This window comes from Arabidopsis lyrata (assembly GCF_000004255.2).
Source record: "Arabidopsis lyrata subsp. lyrata unplaced genomic scaffold ARALYscaffold_8, whole genome shotgun sequence".
In the NCBI taxonomy this organism is placed as follows: Eukaryota; Viridiplantae; Streptophyta; class Magnoliopsida; order Brassicales; family Brassicaceae; genus Arabidopsis; species Arabidopsis lyrata.
The window spans coordinates 17,759,718-17,776,454 of record NW_003302548.1 but is presented as its reverse complement, the minus strand read 5'-3'; the positions used below and the strand labels follow the sequence as shown (position 1 = coordinate 17,776,454).

The following is a 16,737-nucleotide window of genomic DNA, read 5'->3' as shown; positions in this document are numbered from 1 at the left end:
ACACAATAATAGAAACAATAGTAGAGTAGAATCATCCTCTTAATTGAAATATAAGAGATCTTAATGAACCTCTTCTTGAATCCTGGTTAAAACCAAATCACAAATCAACAAACTAGAAAAATATGTACCATGAAAGATCTTTTAACAAAGAGATCATATGTTCTTCACGTGTCCGTACTCGAAGACAGTTTGGAAAGACTTGGTTCAGGGGCTTCTATTGGATAAGTTCTCGGACAGCTGGCCAGAGATCATGAAACTTCTCAAAGGAGAGAGCATTGACAAGACAAAGACTTTCCTGCTAAAGTACACATTTCAAAACTCCATTCATTCAATCTGGAGTGAAAGGAATCAGATTTCAAATCTCAACCCTAACTTTGCAAGTACATAGAGATTGGTTTTTTTATTCGCTTACCTGAGTTTTCTCGAATTGATAGTGAAACAACAAATACTGTCGTAAGTATTCGTCATCTTCCCCCTTTCCCCACTTGATCACGCGCTGTTTCGAGGAAGATTTCGATCCTTCGCAATCTTCGTCCAACTTTGGAATCTTTTGAGGCCGGTGACAGTTAACCTCTATCAAACCAGAGTCCTCCATGATCGGAACCCTAACACACCTTAGCGAGAGGTGAAAATCGCAACGAATGAGAATTATCGTGTTTTAGAAATATTTTCTTTTGAATTCTGAAATATAATAAATAAATTAAAAAAAAAACACCAGCCGACAAATAACAAGCAAAAAAGCCCGCCAAGGATCTAATGGGCCACACGAAGCCTGTTAGCCACGTCGTATCAGGCTGAATATGAGACGGAGACATACCAAACAGTATGTTTTACTTTGCTTGTCCAACTTTTTTTGTTATTTATTCTTCGATATAATATATGTTTTTGGTGGAAAAAAAAACACATCCTATTATATAAATAAATAAGGCTGGTTTTTAAAAATTATTCATTAACATAAATGTGTGAAATTTATCAATAAGAAAATTTTCTAAGAAAAAAGATTATTATTACCCTTTTTTAATGATATATCTCTCTAAGAAAATTATAAAATCAATTACTAATCCTAAAATAAAAAGATTATAATTATTTATAAATTATAAACAATATTTTCACTTAAGAGATTATTAGAAAATAATAATTCTTATTCATATTTTTTAAAATAATATGTATATATGAAAATATATAATAAGTTATTAATTCTAAGAAAAATATAATCCATATTCACTTTTCTAATTTTTGTCTTTACTTTTTTATAGGTTTCATTAAATTGTATATATCGACTAGCTAAACTTTTCAAGAAACAAATCAAACAATAAAATAAAAATAAGTACATATACTATCTATTTTTTTGTAAAATCTATTAAATTTTATTATTTGGTTTTGAATAAAATTTTATATCATTTTTCTAATTATTTGACTAAAGTAAAATAAATTAAGTGTAACCTATTTTATATTATTTATCAACATCGTCAAGCGTTTGATTCGTTCATTATAAGAGCGTTTGATTCATACTTTTTTTCAAAGCCAACGTGATGCTCCTTCGTCAGATGACCAAGATAGTGCTATCTGATCTCCCTGTCCAGCCAATTCAGAAGTTCTCCCTCTCAAAGTGGGATGTGAATTCAGCTGGAAAGACCAGGTTTCCGGTTTTATGCAGCAACGTGTTGGAAAATTTTAACGGTAAAAGCGGTGCAAACACTTTTAAACATAAGAATTTGCTTAGAGCAGCAAATAGATTTTTCTATACAACATATATCAACAAGGTGAAATTTAGTTCAGAAAAAAAAAAAAAAAGCAATCATATCAGAAGAAATGTCAATTTCATAAGACTCTCCAAAGTTTGCGTAGAGAGTCAATGTTATCACCGTGGTATGTATTGGAGTAATCGTAGATATGCGTATGTATACCGTTTGACTATTCGTGGACAGTCATTGTCCCCGTCATGATTCAAACTTCTATGTTATGTTGTTAATTATTTTTTCTTAGGCTTTCGTTTGAACAAAACCAAAGATTCTTAATTTGCTTTTGACAAAAAATTATATTTTATGGTTAAAAACAGTTTATCTAGTCATGGCTTATAAACTTCTTAATTTAATATGATATTTTCTTAAACTTAACAAATCGAGATCATTATTGGGAGTACAAGTTGGATTTATATATATTTGAATTAATCAGAAACAAATATGCATGATGAAGTTATTTTGGGTCATTATTAATACCATATTCTAAATTTTTAAAGCTTTATCTTTTTAATTGAATATTACTCTAAAAGCTTAAATTTTTGACTCTTAGGGTTTAGGAAATCGGATGACATACTTGAAAAGAAATATGTTCATTAAAAAACATATCTATGGATTACTAACTAATTGAAAGGAAAAATGATTGCTACCTAGATCGAGTAAATGACATGACATAGCTATAGTGCTATACATGCAGACGACTTTATTATATAACAACAACATCAACAATTTTGATTTGTATGATAATGTACATGCAACACCATAACCATTAACTTGATAATGTTCAAATGTACACCATAACCATCATTTTTGGTAATGTTCAAATAAACTCAACGTCGGAATTCGGTACTATCTGGTTTAGATCTAGACCCAATCCACTAAAAAAAATTAGTTTATTACATTAATTTACAAGAAGTAAATTTATTAAAAAAAATTCAGTAATTTACAAGAAGTAAATTTCAAATATTATATTAATCTATTGCAACATATAATTTCTTAAAAAAAAAAAAAACATATGCATCAACGACAATTCTGACGACTGGGCTTTTTATCATAAGCCCATTAAGTGGTGACCGAAAGGCCCAAATAACCCAAAACTCTTCTCGTCTCCGTCGTTGCCTTCTTCCTCCATCAATCATCTTCTCTCTAGTAACAAGGACACACTCATGGCGCCCAGAATTTTGCTCTGTGGAGATCCTCTTGGACGTCTCAATCAGCTCTTCAAGCGTGTCCAATCGGTTTCTCTCCTTCTCTATTACTATCTTTCTCGTTGTGCTCTCCGATTTTACTTGATTCTGTATCTCTTAGGGTCTAAATCGAAGTTCAATTTTTGCAGGTTAGCAAATCTGCTGGTCCATTTGATGCTCTGATTTGCGTCGGCCAGTTTTTTCCCGATACTCCGGAACTTCTAGACGAGTTTCTGGATTACGTCGAAGGTCGAACTCAAGTTCCGATTCCTACTTACTTCACCGGAGACTATGGCGTCGTTGCCCCCAAAATCCTATCGATGACTTCGAAGAAAGCTGAGAATCAAGGGTTTAAGATGGATGGACTCGAAGTTTGCCACAATTTGTTTTGGTTAAGAGGAAGTGGGAAGTTCACTCTTCATGGTAAGGGTTTTGATAATTATATCATAAAGTATCAATCTTTTTCAGTTTTTTTGATAAGTTGTTTGGTCAATGGTCTTTTGCTTTTGTTTGTTTTGTTTTGTTTAGGTTTGTCTGTTGCTTACTTATCTGGTAGACAATCATCTGATAGTCAATTTGGGAAATATAGTCAAGATGATGTTGATGCTCTTCGTGCACTTGCTGAGGAATCTGGAGTTGTTGATTTGTTCTTAACATATCCTTTTTTTTGTATTAGTTGATGAATTTGGAACTGTGGATACATTCTCGGTTCTCTATTGTACTACTTGTCGTCCTTAATTAGTGTATACTAATGAATGGCCTGCGGGAGTTACAAACAGAGCTGCAGTTTCTGATATTCCTGTTGGAGTTTCTGATTCCTCTTGTAGTGATTCCACTGTTTCTGAATTGGTAATGGAAGTTAAACCTCGGTAAGTACTTTCTCGATTCTAATATTGTTGTTACTGGGGAATGTTGATGACTTAGGAACTTAATTAGCTGTTTATTTTGCCTTTTGTGGTAGCTATCACATTGCAGGTTCTATGGGGGTATTTTATGCCCGTGAACCTTACCTCAACGCTGAATCTACTCATGTAACTCGCTTTATTGGTCTTGCTCAAGTTGGAAATAAAAACAAACAGGTGTGTTCTATAGTTTATAGTTTCTTTCACACGAGCTTGGTATCTTATTATTTTTGTTTGAAGTTTTTGGTACCTTTCTGTTTGATCACTTGCCTCTCGACTGGTACTCTTAACTGTATGTATGGCTCCTCCTAAGATGGAAATACTTTGGATTCAGAATCTATGCAAGCAAATGACTCACATCAGACTGAATTTGGTTTTTTTTTTGCGTTTTCTGCTGAATAGTTTCTGATCATCATGCAGTTTTCATAAATTCTTCATTGTTACTTCCTTTTTCCTCTTTGCAGAAATTTCTTCATGCGCTTTCTCCTACACCAACATCTACCATGTCACCAGCAGAGCTTAGTGCAAAGCCTCCAAAAACTACACTATGGCCTTATAATTTACAAGAGAGTGCTGCTGAATCGAAGAAGAGGCCAAACGACAGTGAATCTGATTCACAGTATTGGAGGTATGATGTCTCAAAGCGGCAAAAGAATGGATCTCAAGGGGAAAAGCTCTGTTTCAAATTTGTCTGCTCAGGTTCCTGTCCTCGGGGTGAAGATTGCCATTTCCAACACAACGCTGAAGCAAGAGAACAGTGTCGTAGAGGTGTTTGTCTTGATCTTATCATCAAAGGTAAGTGTGAAAAAGGCCCAGAGTGCAGCTACAAGCATGAGTTTCAAGATGAAAGTAGCATACAAAGAAAGCCCAGATCTGAGAATGCTAACAGGTATATTCTGATTTAGCTTCTGAGAACTTATCTTACAACATATATGCAATTTGGAATAGGGGTTGAGACAGTAATTCTTGTTTCAAAATTGTTTTTATCAGGTCAAAAGAATGCTGGTTTTGTCTATCAAGCCCGAGTGTGGAGTCACATTTAATCGTCAGTGTAGGGGAAAGTTTCTATTGTGCTCTACCCAAAGGTTCACTAGTCGAAGACCACATATTGATAATCCCAATCGAACATTTGCCCAATACTCTGGTTTTATCCCCTGAGGTTGAATCAGAGCTCAGTAGATACCAAAATGGTCTGAGAAATTGCTATAAAAGCCAAGGAAATGATGCAGTTTTCTTTGAATTGGTCTCTAAACGTGTTTCTCATGCTAACCTCCAAGTAAGAAAAGTTCCTATTGCACATTTGGTAGATCTTTTGAATTTAGAGTTGCTTACAATATTTTTATTTTTTTACCAATCTCTATAGGTTGTTCCGGTTCCATCATCCAGAGCTCGTCTTCTTCCTAATATCTTTAGTCTGGCTGCTGAAAAACTGGGCTTCAAGCTTGTGACGAAAAAGTGTAAGCTGAATTATCTGTTTTTTCCCTTCTCTGTCTTATTGAATCAATGGACCCTATCTTCACAGATTATATCTACGTTCTTCCCCTAGCATTTTGAGTTACCTTTTTATTAAATTATGTTGTCTTTATTGCAGTTAGTGATAGTTCTGATGGCAGAAAGTATCTGCAGAAGGAATACAATGCAGCTTTGGGGCTCTTCTATGTGGAACTTCCTGATGGAACGGTGTTATCACACACCCTGGAAGAGAACGAAGTATTCCCTGCACAATTTGGACGGGAGGTAAGACAATTCATGAATGGATTGCGACTTTGCTATTATACTACTAAAGAAAGATGCCATTGATAACACAATGTTCATATGCATGAAGAGTCAAACATTAAGTTCTATTTAATACAGAGTGATCATCCAAAAAAGAACTTTCATGCTAAGACCATAATATATGAAGTTTTGGATTCAGATAGATAGATAACATCTGATCCACTTTAACATTTTTGAGATCCCGAAGGTGTGTTTTGTTGCTTAGAAAATGACATTGGATTTTACAGGTTCTAGCAGGGTTGCTAAAGATCCCAGATAGGGCCGATTGGAGAAACTGTAAAATTAGCCAAGAAGAGGAGGCAAAGCTGGCTGAGGATTTCAAGAAACAATTTCAAGAATTTGACCCTTGCCAATAACATTACTGAACAAAAGATACGATCATATACTATCTTGTGGGTATCAATCATATGCTAAACTCAGTGTCCAGTACACTCAGGTATTGTGTTTCTGTTCCAGTTTAATACCAAATTTCTACTATCTTTTGATGATAATGTTTTCTTCTAATCACCTTTAGACTTAATATTTTCTCTAGGTCAGAAGCTGAAGCTGAATCATGCGACACATCGTCATAGAAACCTTCGTTTGTCTCCCTCCATCTTTAGAAATAGGTTCATGGTCAGTTAAAAGCTAACAGTCTTCCATCTGTTACCTTACTATTTTGCTTGTTGCTTCTCTTTTTCTTCTAGTAAACACTTTCTTTGATATATTATTGTTTGTTGAGATGTAAGAGAGTGATCATCACAGAAACACACAAGAGTCATGGTAGAATTTGCTTCACCTGTTTTCACCTAAACTACTGACTTCTTGTTGGTTGGTAATAATGTACCTTTTTTTTTTCCTTTGCAGTAATTATTAATTTCAATCAATTCTAGCCAAGACATACTTTAATTCTAGAATGGTTCACTGTAATAAACCAAAAAATCCAGGCAGTAGTTACAGCATCAATCTTTGATCACTTGATGAAATCCACTTTTGTCAAAACAGTGAGAGTAAAGCTGGTTTTAGTGAATCAGATTCAACTCTCTGGCATTTGAAAGATGGTTACCTTGAGAATGTGGTTATTAACACATGGTAAAAAAAAAGAGAGAAACAATCATCTCTTCATCTTTAAGGTTAACTTAAGCTTTCTTTTGTTGCTGTTGTTGCAGCTTTAGCAAAAGAGTAAAGGAAACAAAAGACTCCATCATCAACAAGGGTTTATAGATTCTGTCTATGCCTCTGCACATGGCTCTTTACCTTCTCATTTCCTTTAATGTGAAAGTGAATTTTGATGGTCCCATATATTAGGTCTCTATAAATGCATCAACTACCCTCTAATTTTCTAGTAATTTAGGCTAATTTGCATACTTTCTAGATTACTTTTCCCATTTTCTGGTGTTTTCCTTATTTTGGAAAATCTGAATATTATTAATTAAAATTGGCATTGGTACAGTACCAACTGGACTTAGTCGGATCCACTTCAGAAATCAGAGAGGAATATTTATTAATTTCGGTGGGTATATAGTGTAAATTAATTGTCACGATGCTCGACAAGGTTTTTTGGACCATATAACGAAAAATTCGGAAGATCTCATTATATAGGGAGGCTATATTATCTAATCTAGTAGTAGTTAGAATTATTAGATTAGTACATATTTTGACCACTTTAGATATTTGACATTATATAACTTAATCAAATTCAGTTTTTATTCATTAATTTTGGTTTAGGTATGGCGATTTTCCATTTTTTTGGTTCGGCTAAATGTTGTTCTTCCACCTAATTATATTGGACTTTAATATTATATGATTCAAAGAATATATATAATAAGATTTGTTTGAATAGTAGTGAAGAAACAAAGAGAGCTAACGTCGTTGTCCGTGATCACTTCTTACAGTTAAACGACAAAAAGCCAAACACAAATCTGGTCGTATTGATCGTTGTTTATGTCCCTACACATACGACACCGAATTACGATCTGCAATTCTCGCCACTCCTTTCTCGTATTTTTATTTTAGTTGTGTCTATAAGTTTTCTTGGATATTTGTCGGTGCTTGCATTGAAAACGGATTTTTGTTATTTAATTTTTGTTTTGTATTAATGTGAAAAATCAAATGTGTCAATTAGAGTTTAATTTTGTTTTATTTAGACTTTTAAAGATCAAAGCTAAAAGTCATTAATTAGTGACAACATAACTGATTCTTACACCACGTGTTTTTTTAACGTTTTTTATTTATTTTTTTGGGTGAATTAATTCTTACTAAAGAGCTGGTGTTTCCTTGTCTTTACGCTGCTGTATGAATAAAATATTGTGATTAATATATATATATATATATATATATATATATATATATAATCTACACATCACCATTTTGCGTATGTAATAAATCAAGATTTGACTTATGCAAACTTAATAATACAGTTTAACTATGTCATTTTCTGTTTGAAGTTGAATTTCACTATACCTAATCATTTTACAGTGATTCTGGTTGGAACTACCGTATGATTATGGACTCACATTTTCTTAAGCGATTAATACTATAATTTTTGACATTTTTTAAATGACGTTTCCGAATTTGATTTTTCATGTTTAAGATAATTTCTTTTCAAAATATATTACCGAAAATGCTATACCGAGAGTGAGCCGAATCGTGGGAATATGAGCAATAAGATGAAGACAAGTTTGTTATTTTAACTAATAGTATAAATTTGTAACCACTATATACTTGTTTTATTTTTTTTTTATTTTTTATTTTTTATTTTTATTTTTTTTATTATTGTTTTATTTTTTTTGTTCATCAGTTTTTATTCCATTTTACTAACTGGAGCAGTGGGAAATGTATAAGCAATACACTACAGATTGCCTATAAAAGTCATATCTTTTTCTGGTATAAGGGCAATTTTAAATATTAATACATGAAGGAGCGTCTTTGTAATCTATTTCCGGGAGGTCTTCATCCACTATGGAAAAACTAAAATAATAGTATGATGAGTACACTTTTCTTCTTGGTCAACATGTGATCAATTTACTTGTGGACTTAATCTTCGACATGTATTTGTAGTTTAAATCTTCACATTCGACTTATGATTGATCTAAGTAGAGGGAAACATATATACAAGATGTTACGTCGGTGCTATTGTTGTGTCTATCAATTAAAGTGAATTGTTGCTATCGGTTTCACAACTCAAGATTTTTATCCATCCTTTTTACTTGATTTTATAAAGCAAACAAAGTAAGATATGAAAACAACGTTGTGATTCTTGTGAATGGAATATACGAAACTTTCTCTAAAACCTATAGGGATTGATTGTGTTACTTTGGATATGAAGGAAACATACATATACATATATGATGGTACGTTTTGGTTATGGTAATAAGATAAACAATAAATCGGTTTCAAAACCTAATCCAAACTAAGTTTTTTTTTTTTTTTTTTTTTTTTTTTGGTGAAGGTTGGATTAACAGGGGTATATAGGATGGGGTTAATTTGTCTCCTCATTGGATTCCTTTTTCTTCATATTCAACAAAATTCACAATACAAAACAAATTTCAATCGATTCCACTACTTATTATCTTTGACTGTGGAGATTAATCATTATGAATAACTTAGACTTCATATAGTAGAGATATGGACAAACAAAAATTTAGAAGGTAGTAACGCGAGGAGGATTGAAAATTGTAAAAGTTTAGTCATGTATAGACTCTATAGTTTAAGGTATTTTTCATAATATTAATAAGTTTAATACTTTTTCCAATCAAAATTTTTAAATATTTTCTTGTTCTCATTCTTCTGCGTCTTCTGGTACTACCAAATGAATCTTGAAAAATCTTTTTCCAATTTGGATATGCTTCCAAGTGTTTGGTTATAATTTCAATCGGAGACAAGTTCTACTGTTTGGAACCATGTCCTACATATATAAAAGAAAAATGATTTTACACGATATAAATTGATAATTTACAGGAATATGCAAAAGATATCTCTATATATAATATACAGACTTTAACAAAAAAAAATATACAACATATATTGTATGTTGTTATGTTTTCAAAAAGTGACAAATAAGTATCTTTAAAGTGGGTTTATCTCCTTGACTTGATATTAATAAACAAATTCCCAAAATAAAAACGGTAGTTGGTTAATCAATCTTAAAGATTCAGCCGAAAAAATAATTCTTAATTCCCTTAATAATAGATTTTTGTTTTGTCTCTCACCACAATTATATAGATTTTAAACGTATAATATTTATAGTTTATAGTTTTGTGTATTGGAAAACGCTTTTTCAAATATTGTCAAACCAATGAATTAAACATAACCCTTAAAGAATTTTAAATTAAACTCACTTCTTCAACCCCAAATGGAGAAAAAAGGTCAATAATAAACAAATGGATTCTAAAACCCCACTAGGCTTCTCTCAGACAAAACACACACACACTAGTTTCCTCCATTGACACTATCCCACTACCTTCAAAATCCCACCTTTTTCTGTTAAATCAAATCTCTATCTCTCTCTTGATCTCTCTTGACCAATTGAGAGTAGAAGAAAACGTTTTTGTTGAAACATGAAGATGAAAGATTAATTGCACATAGAGACCCCTTTTGATTACTACCGTTCTCTTCCACCAAACTCGTTTCTGTCTTTAATTTCCTTTTTTTTTTTTTTTTGTGTGAGCATTAAAATCTCACAAAAAGAAAAAAAAATCATTCCTTTGCTTCTTTCTCACTGTTCCTTTGTTTCTTATTATTCTTCTTCTTGCGTTTTAAGTCATTTCTCTTCTTCTGCCACTTCGATTGCTTTAAACTTGGAGCTTAAGATTACACATCAATTCTTCTTTGTCTTCCTCGTGATCATCGAGGAAGCTTGATCTCTTCTATGGAATGGAGATTTTGATTCTCCTCCTTTGGATCTGTCTTCTTTCGTCGGTTTTAGTTGTTGGTTCTTCTTCCTCTGGTAAGTTTTAGTTTTATTTGCCCTAAAACAAAGCGATTATTTGTTTTCACTTTTTCGATAATTGGGATTAGATTAGACCCATATGGATCAATTTGGTAAATTTGCAATCTTTTTTTGTACTCTCAACAATGAGCTTTTCTTTTTTATAACTAGTGATGAAAAAAAGGAAACTTTATCACAAATACAATGCGATTTTATAATGTGATTGTTTTTTTAATGATTTCGTGTAAACTAATATTGAGTCAAAATTCAACTACCAGCTTTTGTTGATTTAATTGGAAAATTCTGATTTCAAAGATCTTAAATTCGTTTATGATTTTGTGTGTTTTTTTTTTTTATTATTTAATTTTCTAATTCAGGATTGGATTTGTTACCTCCGTTATCATCACCACCGTCTCCACTACCGGAAACTCCAAAAGGGTTTGGTCAAGCACCGAGTAATTCACCTGAATCCGGCAATGTGCCGCCGTCTAAAGCTTCTCAACCGTCTCTTCCTCCTTTAGCTGATGTGGCAGCTCCACCGCCGTCAGATTCCGCCGGAGGTAATGCACCGGCCGGTGAGCCTATTGTCTTGGTTCCTAATGCTCCAGGTAACTTGGATTGGATTGAAAATGTTGATTCTCTTCTCAGACAATTGATCGAACACTTGGCAGGCACTTGGAACCACTAGAAATTGTGTATTGAATTCAATTTTTATGGGTTTTTGATTCATTCTTCAGCTCCAGCAGCAATACCCGTGAAGGATTTGCCCGGAACTTCGCCTCCGGTTCAACCCATTACACCGGTTGCTTCACCACCTCCATTCGTTCCAGGAGATGCACCAAAGGAGCCTCCTTTCTCAGGAAGAGTTACTCCGGGTATGTGTTTATACTAGCAATTGAAATCTTGAATCTTTAGCTTGCAATGTTCTCTGGTCTTTAACTTGAATCTTGAATCTTGAAACTTTAGCATAAATCTTGAGTCTATAACTTGCAATGTCGTCTAATCCGCAGGCCCAATTTCATCCCCTGTTTCGGATATTCCTCCAATTCCATCAGTGGCTCTATCTCCGCCTACACCGAGCATTGTACCTCATAGAAATGCCTCTAACAATCACAAGCCTCCTATCGAAAAGCCTAGTGCTCCTGGTATTGTACCATGTTTTGCTCCCCCCTACTTGGTTTACGTTTCAATTGCTTACGCTTTTTTTATGGCATAAACTTATTCGTGGTCTCTGAATCTCTGAACCAGTTGCATCTCCACCAACGATATCTATTGACATTTCACAGCCAGTCCATCCCGTCATACCCAAGTTAACACCCTCTAGTTCACCTGGTATGCGGTTGCGGAACTACTTATTCTGTTTTTATTTTCCCACATTGTTACGAAAATGTCTCTGTTTAGCCTCTGATTATCTCTCTCAAACCGTGCAGTACCCACCTCGACTCCAACTAAGGGATCTCCGAGAAGAAATCCGCCAACTACGCACCCAGTATTCCCCATAGAATCTCCTGCCGTCTCACCAGGTTTGCTAAACTTTTGAATGTGTTTATCCGTAAGAAAACCGTATCCAGAATATCAACATTTCCTCTTCTTTTCTAGATCCTGCTGCAAATCCAGTAAAACATCCACCACCCAGTGAGAATGGAGATGATAACAAAAGTCCGGGTGCTGCACCCTCAAATGAAACTGCTAAACCCTTACCTGTCTTCCCACATAAAGGTTAGATATTTTAGGCATCAATCATATATAAGTTACTGTTATTTCCGGTATCAAGAATACAAGGAGACTAAATTCATGTTATTATTACATTGCAGCTCCTCCTCCTTCGATAGCTCCCTCAGCCCCAAAATTCAACAGACACTCACATCATACATCTCCATCTACTACTCCACCGCCAGATTCTACTCCGAGTAATGTACACCGCCATCCTTCATCATCATCTCCTCCTCCTCCTCTATCTTCACACCATCAACATCATCAAGAACGAAAGAAAATCACAAATAGTCCAGCTCCTTCGTCACCACCACCGCACCTCATATCTCCAAAGAAGTCAAACCGTAAAGGTTTCCACTTTACCATAGCCTTTAAGATACTTAGATTGGCCAGCATCACACTTCTCGTGTTCTAATTCTCTCTCTCTTTTTCCTATGTTTTGTTGTTATAGGTTTAATGACTCCTCCTCCATCATCACATTATGCTCCTTCTCCTCCCATTCCTGCTTCTTTGATTTCTCCTGCTCACGCTCCAATCCCTTCCACTATGCAACGCATCTCCCCGGCTCCATCACCTTCTCCAACCCAAGGTTTGATTCCGCTTATAATTTTTCCAACAACAAATTGGCAAATTTAAAAAAGAAATTAACCTCTTTGCTTGATGTGAAATCCTAAATTATGTTTATTTCTCCTAAAGTGTTTCCTCTCAGGTCCTCTTCAAGACCTTCAAAATCTCGGAAATTCCCACTCGGTCCACCGCTTCAAGCATTTCCCCCTCCTCCCCCTAATTCAGGTTTTTAGAGATTTGTATTCGGTTACTTTTTGGGAACAAAACTGTCTTTTTCGGGTCCTTTTTTCGATGTGAACCCAGTTTCTGTTGTTGTGTTCTGCAGATTGTACTTCAACTATTTGCTTGGAACCGTACACAAACACACCTCCAGGATCTCCATGTGGCTGTGTCTGGCCAATTCAGGTTGAGCTACGGCTTAGCATGGCGCTCTACGACTTCTTCCCAATGGTTTCAGAATTTGCTCGAGAAATCAGCGCGGGGGTTTTCATGAAACAGAGCCAAGTCCGTATAATGGGAGCTAACGCGGCTAGCGAACAACCTGACAAATCCATTGTTCTTATCGATTTAGTCCCGCTTGGTGATAAATTTGATAACTTGACCGCAATGGTGACTTATCAGAGATTCTGGAGTAAAAATGTCTATATAGATGAACCAATCTTTGGCGGATACGATGTGATTTACGTGCGTTATCCTGGTTTACCGGCTTCCCCGCCAACTTCCGGTATGACCATTATAGATCCAGGGCCATACTCTGGTAATAATAACGGAAGGGCAATCAAACCACTCGGAGTTGATGTTCCAAAGAAGCCGCACAAGAAAGATCTCAATGCTGGAAGTATTGCTGTGATTGTTTTATCGGCAGCTGCTTTTATCGGTTTATGTTTCATTATTGTTTGGTTCTTGGTTTTCCGGCGACAAAGAGATCGACGGCGTCTTTCTAAAAGAGCACCACTTGCTCGCCCTTCACTGCCTTCCCTCTCGAAACCATCAGGTAAAAAAAGTTACTTTACTGCCTAATCTAGTTTTCACTTCGGTTTATAAGACAGAAAATCAAATAGGAATTGAATGGCATTTGGTTCGATTTGATACAGTTTAGGTTTCAGTTTATGTCTTTAATTTGAAAGTTTGCAAAGACATTAAGATGTTAATCGATTTATTCATCTTCTGTTTGAATTTGATTTTTCAAAATATGTATGTTAAAGGTGAAGAGATTTCAAAGAAATTGTGATTTTAACTGGTTTGTTTCATTTTCAGCGTGGTTTGGTTATGGTTTATTCGGATATATGGGAAAACAAACTCGAAAAGGTTTAATTTTCTTTGGTTCGGTTTTCGATTGCTGAACCAGATTAAGCACCTCTGGTACTAGTTACTACTACTGTTGCTGTTGGAAAAAACAGGACGTAACTAAGCTGAATTTGCAGGCTCGGCGAGATCTTTAACTGGAAGCCGGTTTAGCTCAACTTCGTTGTCATTTGAATCCAGCATTGCTCCGTTTACTCTCTCTGCAAAGACATTCACCGCAAGCGAAATAATGAAAGCTACTAATAACTTTGATGAATCGAGGGTTCTTGGTGAAGGCGGATTTGGACGAGTTTATGAAGGTGTTTTCGATGACGGAACTAAAGTAGCAGTTAAGGTATTGAAGAGAGATGACCAGCAGGGTAGCCGAGAGTTCTTGGCCGAAGTGGAAATGCTTAGTCGTCTTCATCACAGAAACCTCGTGAATTTAATTGGTATTTGTATCGAAGATCGTAACCGTTCCCTGGTTTATGAACTCATACCAAATGGCAGCGTTGAATCTCACCTCCACGGTATGTTTTCCAGACCTTAAATACCCCAATCTGTTCTTTGGTTTTCAGATTGTTTTAGGTTATAGAATATCAAATATCAAAAAGTGAATGGAATCTGAATATCGTCCGGTTTGGTTGGATTTGTTTTTTTTCGGTTACTGTTTGTTTGGTTGGATATGGAAAAAATGAAATCGAATTAGTTGATTTCATTGTAGTTTGGGTATTTCGATTGATATGGTTTTGGTTCCATTCAGTTTGCTTATCTTTGAAATCAATCTCTTGTTTTCTTCCTGTTTATTCAGGAATCGATAAAGAATCTTCGCCTTTAGATTGGGATGCTCGGTTGAAGATAGCTCTTGGTGCGGCCCGTGGTTTAGCGTATTTACATGAAGACTCAAGTCCGCGAGTTATACACAGAGACTTCAAGTCCAGCAACATCTTGCTTGAAAACGATTTCACACCTAAAGTCTCTGACTTTGGATTGGCTCGTAATGCCCTTGATGATGAAGATAACAGACATATATCAACACGCGTTATGGGAACTTTTGGGTAAGATAACAAAACCATATTCAAAACAAACCGCTTCAATTTTCTGTTCCGGATTAACTGATAATGTTATGTGTTTTTTATAGGTATGTGGCGCCGGAATATGCAATGACGGGGCATCTTTTGGTGAAGAGTGATGTGTATAGCTACGGAGTTGTGCTTCTCGAGCTACTTACAGGGCGGAAACCAGTGGATATGTCTCAACCACCCGGACAGGAGAACTTAGTTTCATGGACTCGGTCTTTTCTTACGAGCACAGAAGGGCTTGCAGCTATTATAGATCAGTCTTTAGGACCCGAGATCTCATTCGATAGCATAGCTAAAGTCGCGGCGATAGCTTCGATGTGCGTTCAACCGGAAGTATCACACCGTCCTTTCATGGGAGAAGTAGTGCAAGCTTTGAAACTTGTCAGCAACGAATGCGATGAAGCTAAAGAACTCAACTCTGCAACTTCAATCACTCAAGACGATTTTAGAGATGACACTCGAGCTGAGAGCTCTTGTGGTGAAGGCTCAGCGAGGATGGCGCGGTATCCATTGCTACCGAATTACGACTCTGAGCCTGACACAGAGAGAGGACTATCTACATCGGAAATGTACTCGGGGTCAGGGAGGTTCGAGAGACAGTCTAACTCGGGTCCCTTGACCTCAGGTCGAGGCAAGAGGTTCTGGCAAAAGATGAGGAGATTATCAACCGGAAGCTTGAGCGAGCATGGAACACCAACGGTGATGTTACGATCCGGTTCTCGTTGAACATTGGAGTCTTTAATAGCCCGTTTAAGTTAAAAGAAAGCAGGTGCCTTGTCCTACAAGCAACTCTTTGCCTCATGGAAACCGGTTAAGGGAAAACCGGGAGAGATCATCATTCCCGGTTCAACAATTAGTTGAATAGATCTTTGTATCTTAGAAGAAACAAGAGATTCTGTTTAATCTAATTTGAATGTACATATCAAGTTTCAAAGTAAGAGAGGCTTAAGCATTAAGCATCATTCTTCACAATTCCGATTGGAACAAACAAAATTGGTTTTAAAAATCCCTAACTCTAAGCAGACGAAATGGTAAATGGCTTTAGGCCTATAACTATAAGCCCACTCATATTCTGATTGGTAACGTTTGGACCAATGGAATCATAAAAGTTGTGTTCATCGATGAATATAATAAATTGTGCTAAGAAAAAAGAATAATTGGGAAGAGAGAGTCAGCGTCGCATCGCTGCAAGGAAGAAAACTGTACAGTGACCAAACAGATGGCACGTCCCTGTAAATTTCAATATCAATTCGAAACCAATTAAAGTCTTTTCACATCACTAAATTTTGTCTATTCATTTTTTCTTTTGCTATGAGAGAGAGAACATTAAAGAAAAATATCCACCCACTTTTGATTTTATCAAGGAAAAATCCAACCATTGTATTGAAAATTACTCACCGACCAGCTTCCTAATTTTAGTAACTCTCATTAACTTTTCCCATACCTTTTTCTGTATTTTATTTTCTTCTTTACACTATAGAAAACAAAATCAGATTATTATGAATTTCGAAATGGTTATTTACTTTTCATCACAAGTTATAATGTTATATGTATTATGATAAGACACTTGTTCCTTTG

At 35.4% G+C, this 16,737-nt stretch overlaps 2 protein-coding genes across 2 annotated transcripts; both read left to right on the top strand.

Annotated features, from left to right (window-relative positions):
• Window positions 1-2,780: 2,780 nt before the first annotated feature.
• Window positions 2,781-6,442, top strand: LOC9302246 (zinc finger CCCH domain-containing protein 64). The gene is made up of 11 exons (XM_021015414.1): window positions 2,781-2,977; window positions 3,076-3,349; window positions 3,455-3,581; window positions 3,676-3,795; window positions 3,888-4,005; window positions 4,293-4,717; window positions 4,819-5,104; window positions 5,192-5,285; window positions 5,420-5,565; window positions 5,832-6,040; window positions 6,137-6,442. The coding sequence occupies exons 1-10, from the start codon at window positions 2,906-2,908 to the stop codon at window positions 5,958-5,960; spliced, it is 1,791 nt and encodes a 596-aa protein (XP_020871073.1). The 5' UTR covers window positions 2,781-2,905; the 3' UTR covers window positions 5,961-6,040; window positions 6,137-6,442.
• Window positions 6,443-9,932: 3,490 nt separating this feature from the next.
• Window positions 9,933-16,131, top strand: LOC9302245 (receptor-like serine/threonine-protein kinase ALE2). Its single transcript, XM_002866125.2, has 14 exons — window positions 9,933-10,531; window positions 10,891-11,121; window positions 11,251-11,388; window positions 11,524-11,658; window positions 11,762-11,845; window positions 11,944-12,036; window positions 12,113-12,232; window positions 12,328-12,576; window positions 12,678-12,815; window positions 12,923-13,018; window positions 13,119-13,787; window positions 14,218-14,607; window positions 14,889-15,135; window positions 15,219-16,131. Exons 1-14 carry the CDS (start codon window positions 10,459-10,461, stop codon window positions 15,883-15,885), a joined length of 3,330 nt encoding a protein of 1,109 aa, XP_002866171.1. The 5' UTR covers window positions 9,933-10,458; the 3' UTR covers window positions 15,886-16,131.
• The last annotated feature ends 606 nt before the right edge of the window (window positions 16,132-16,737 follow it).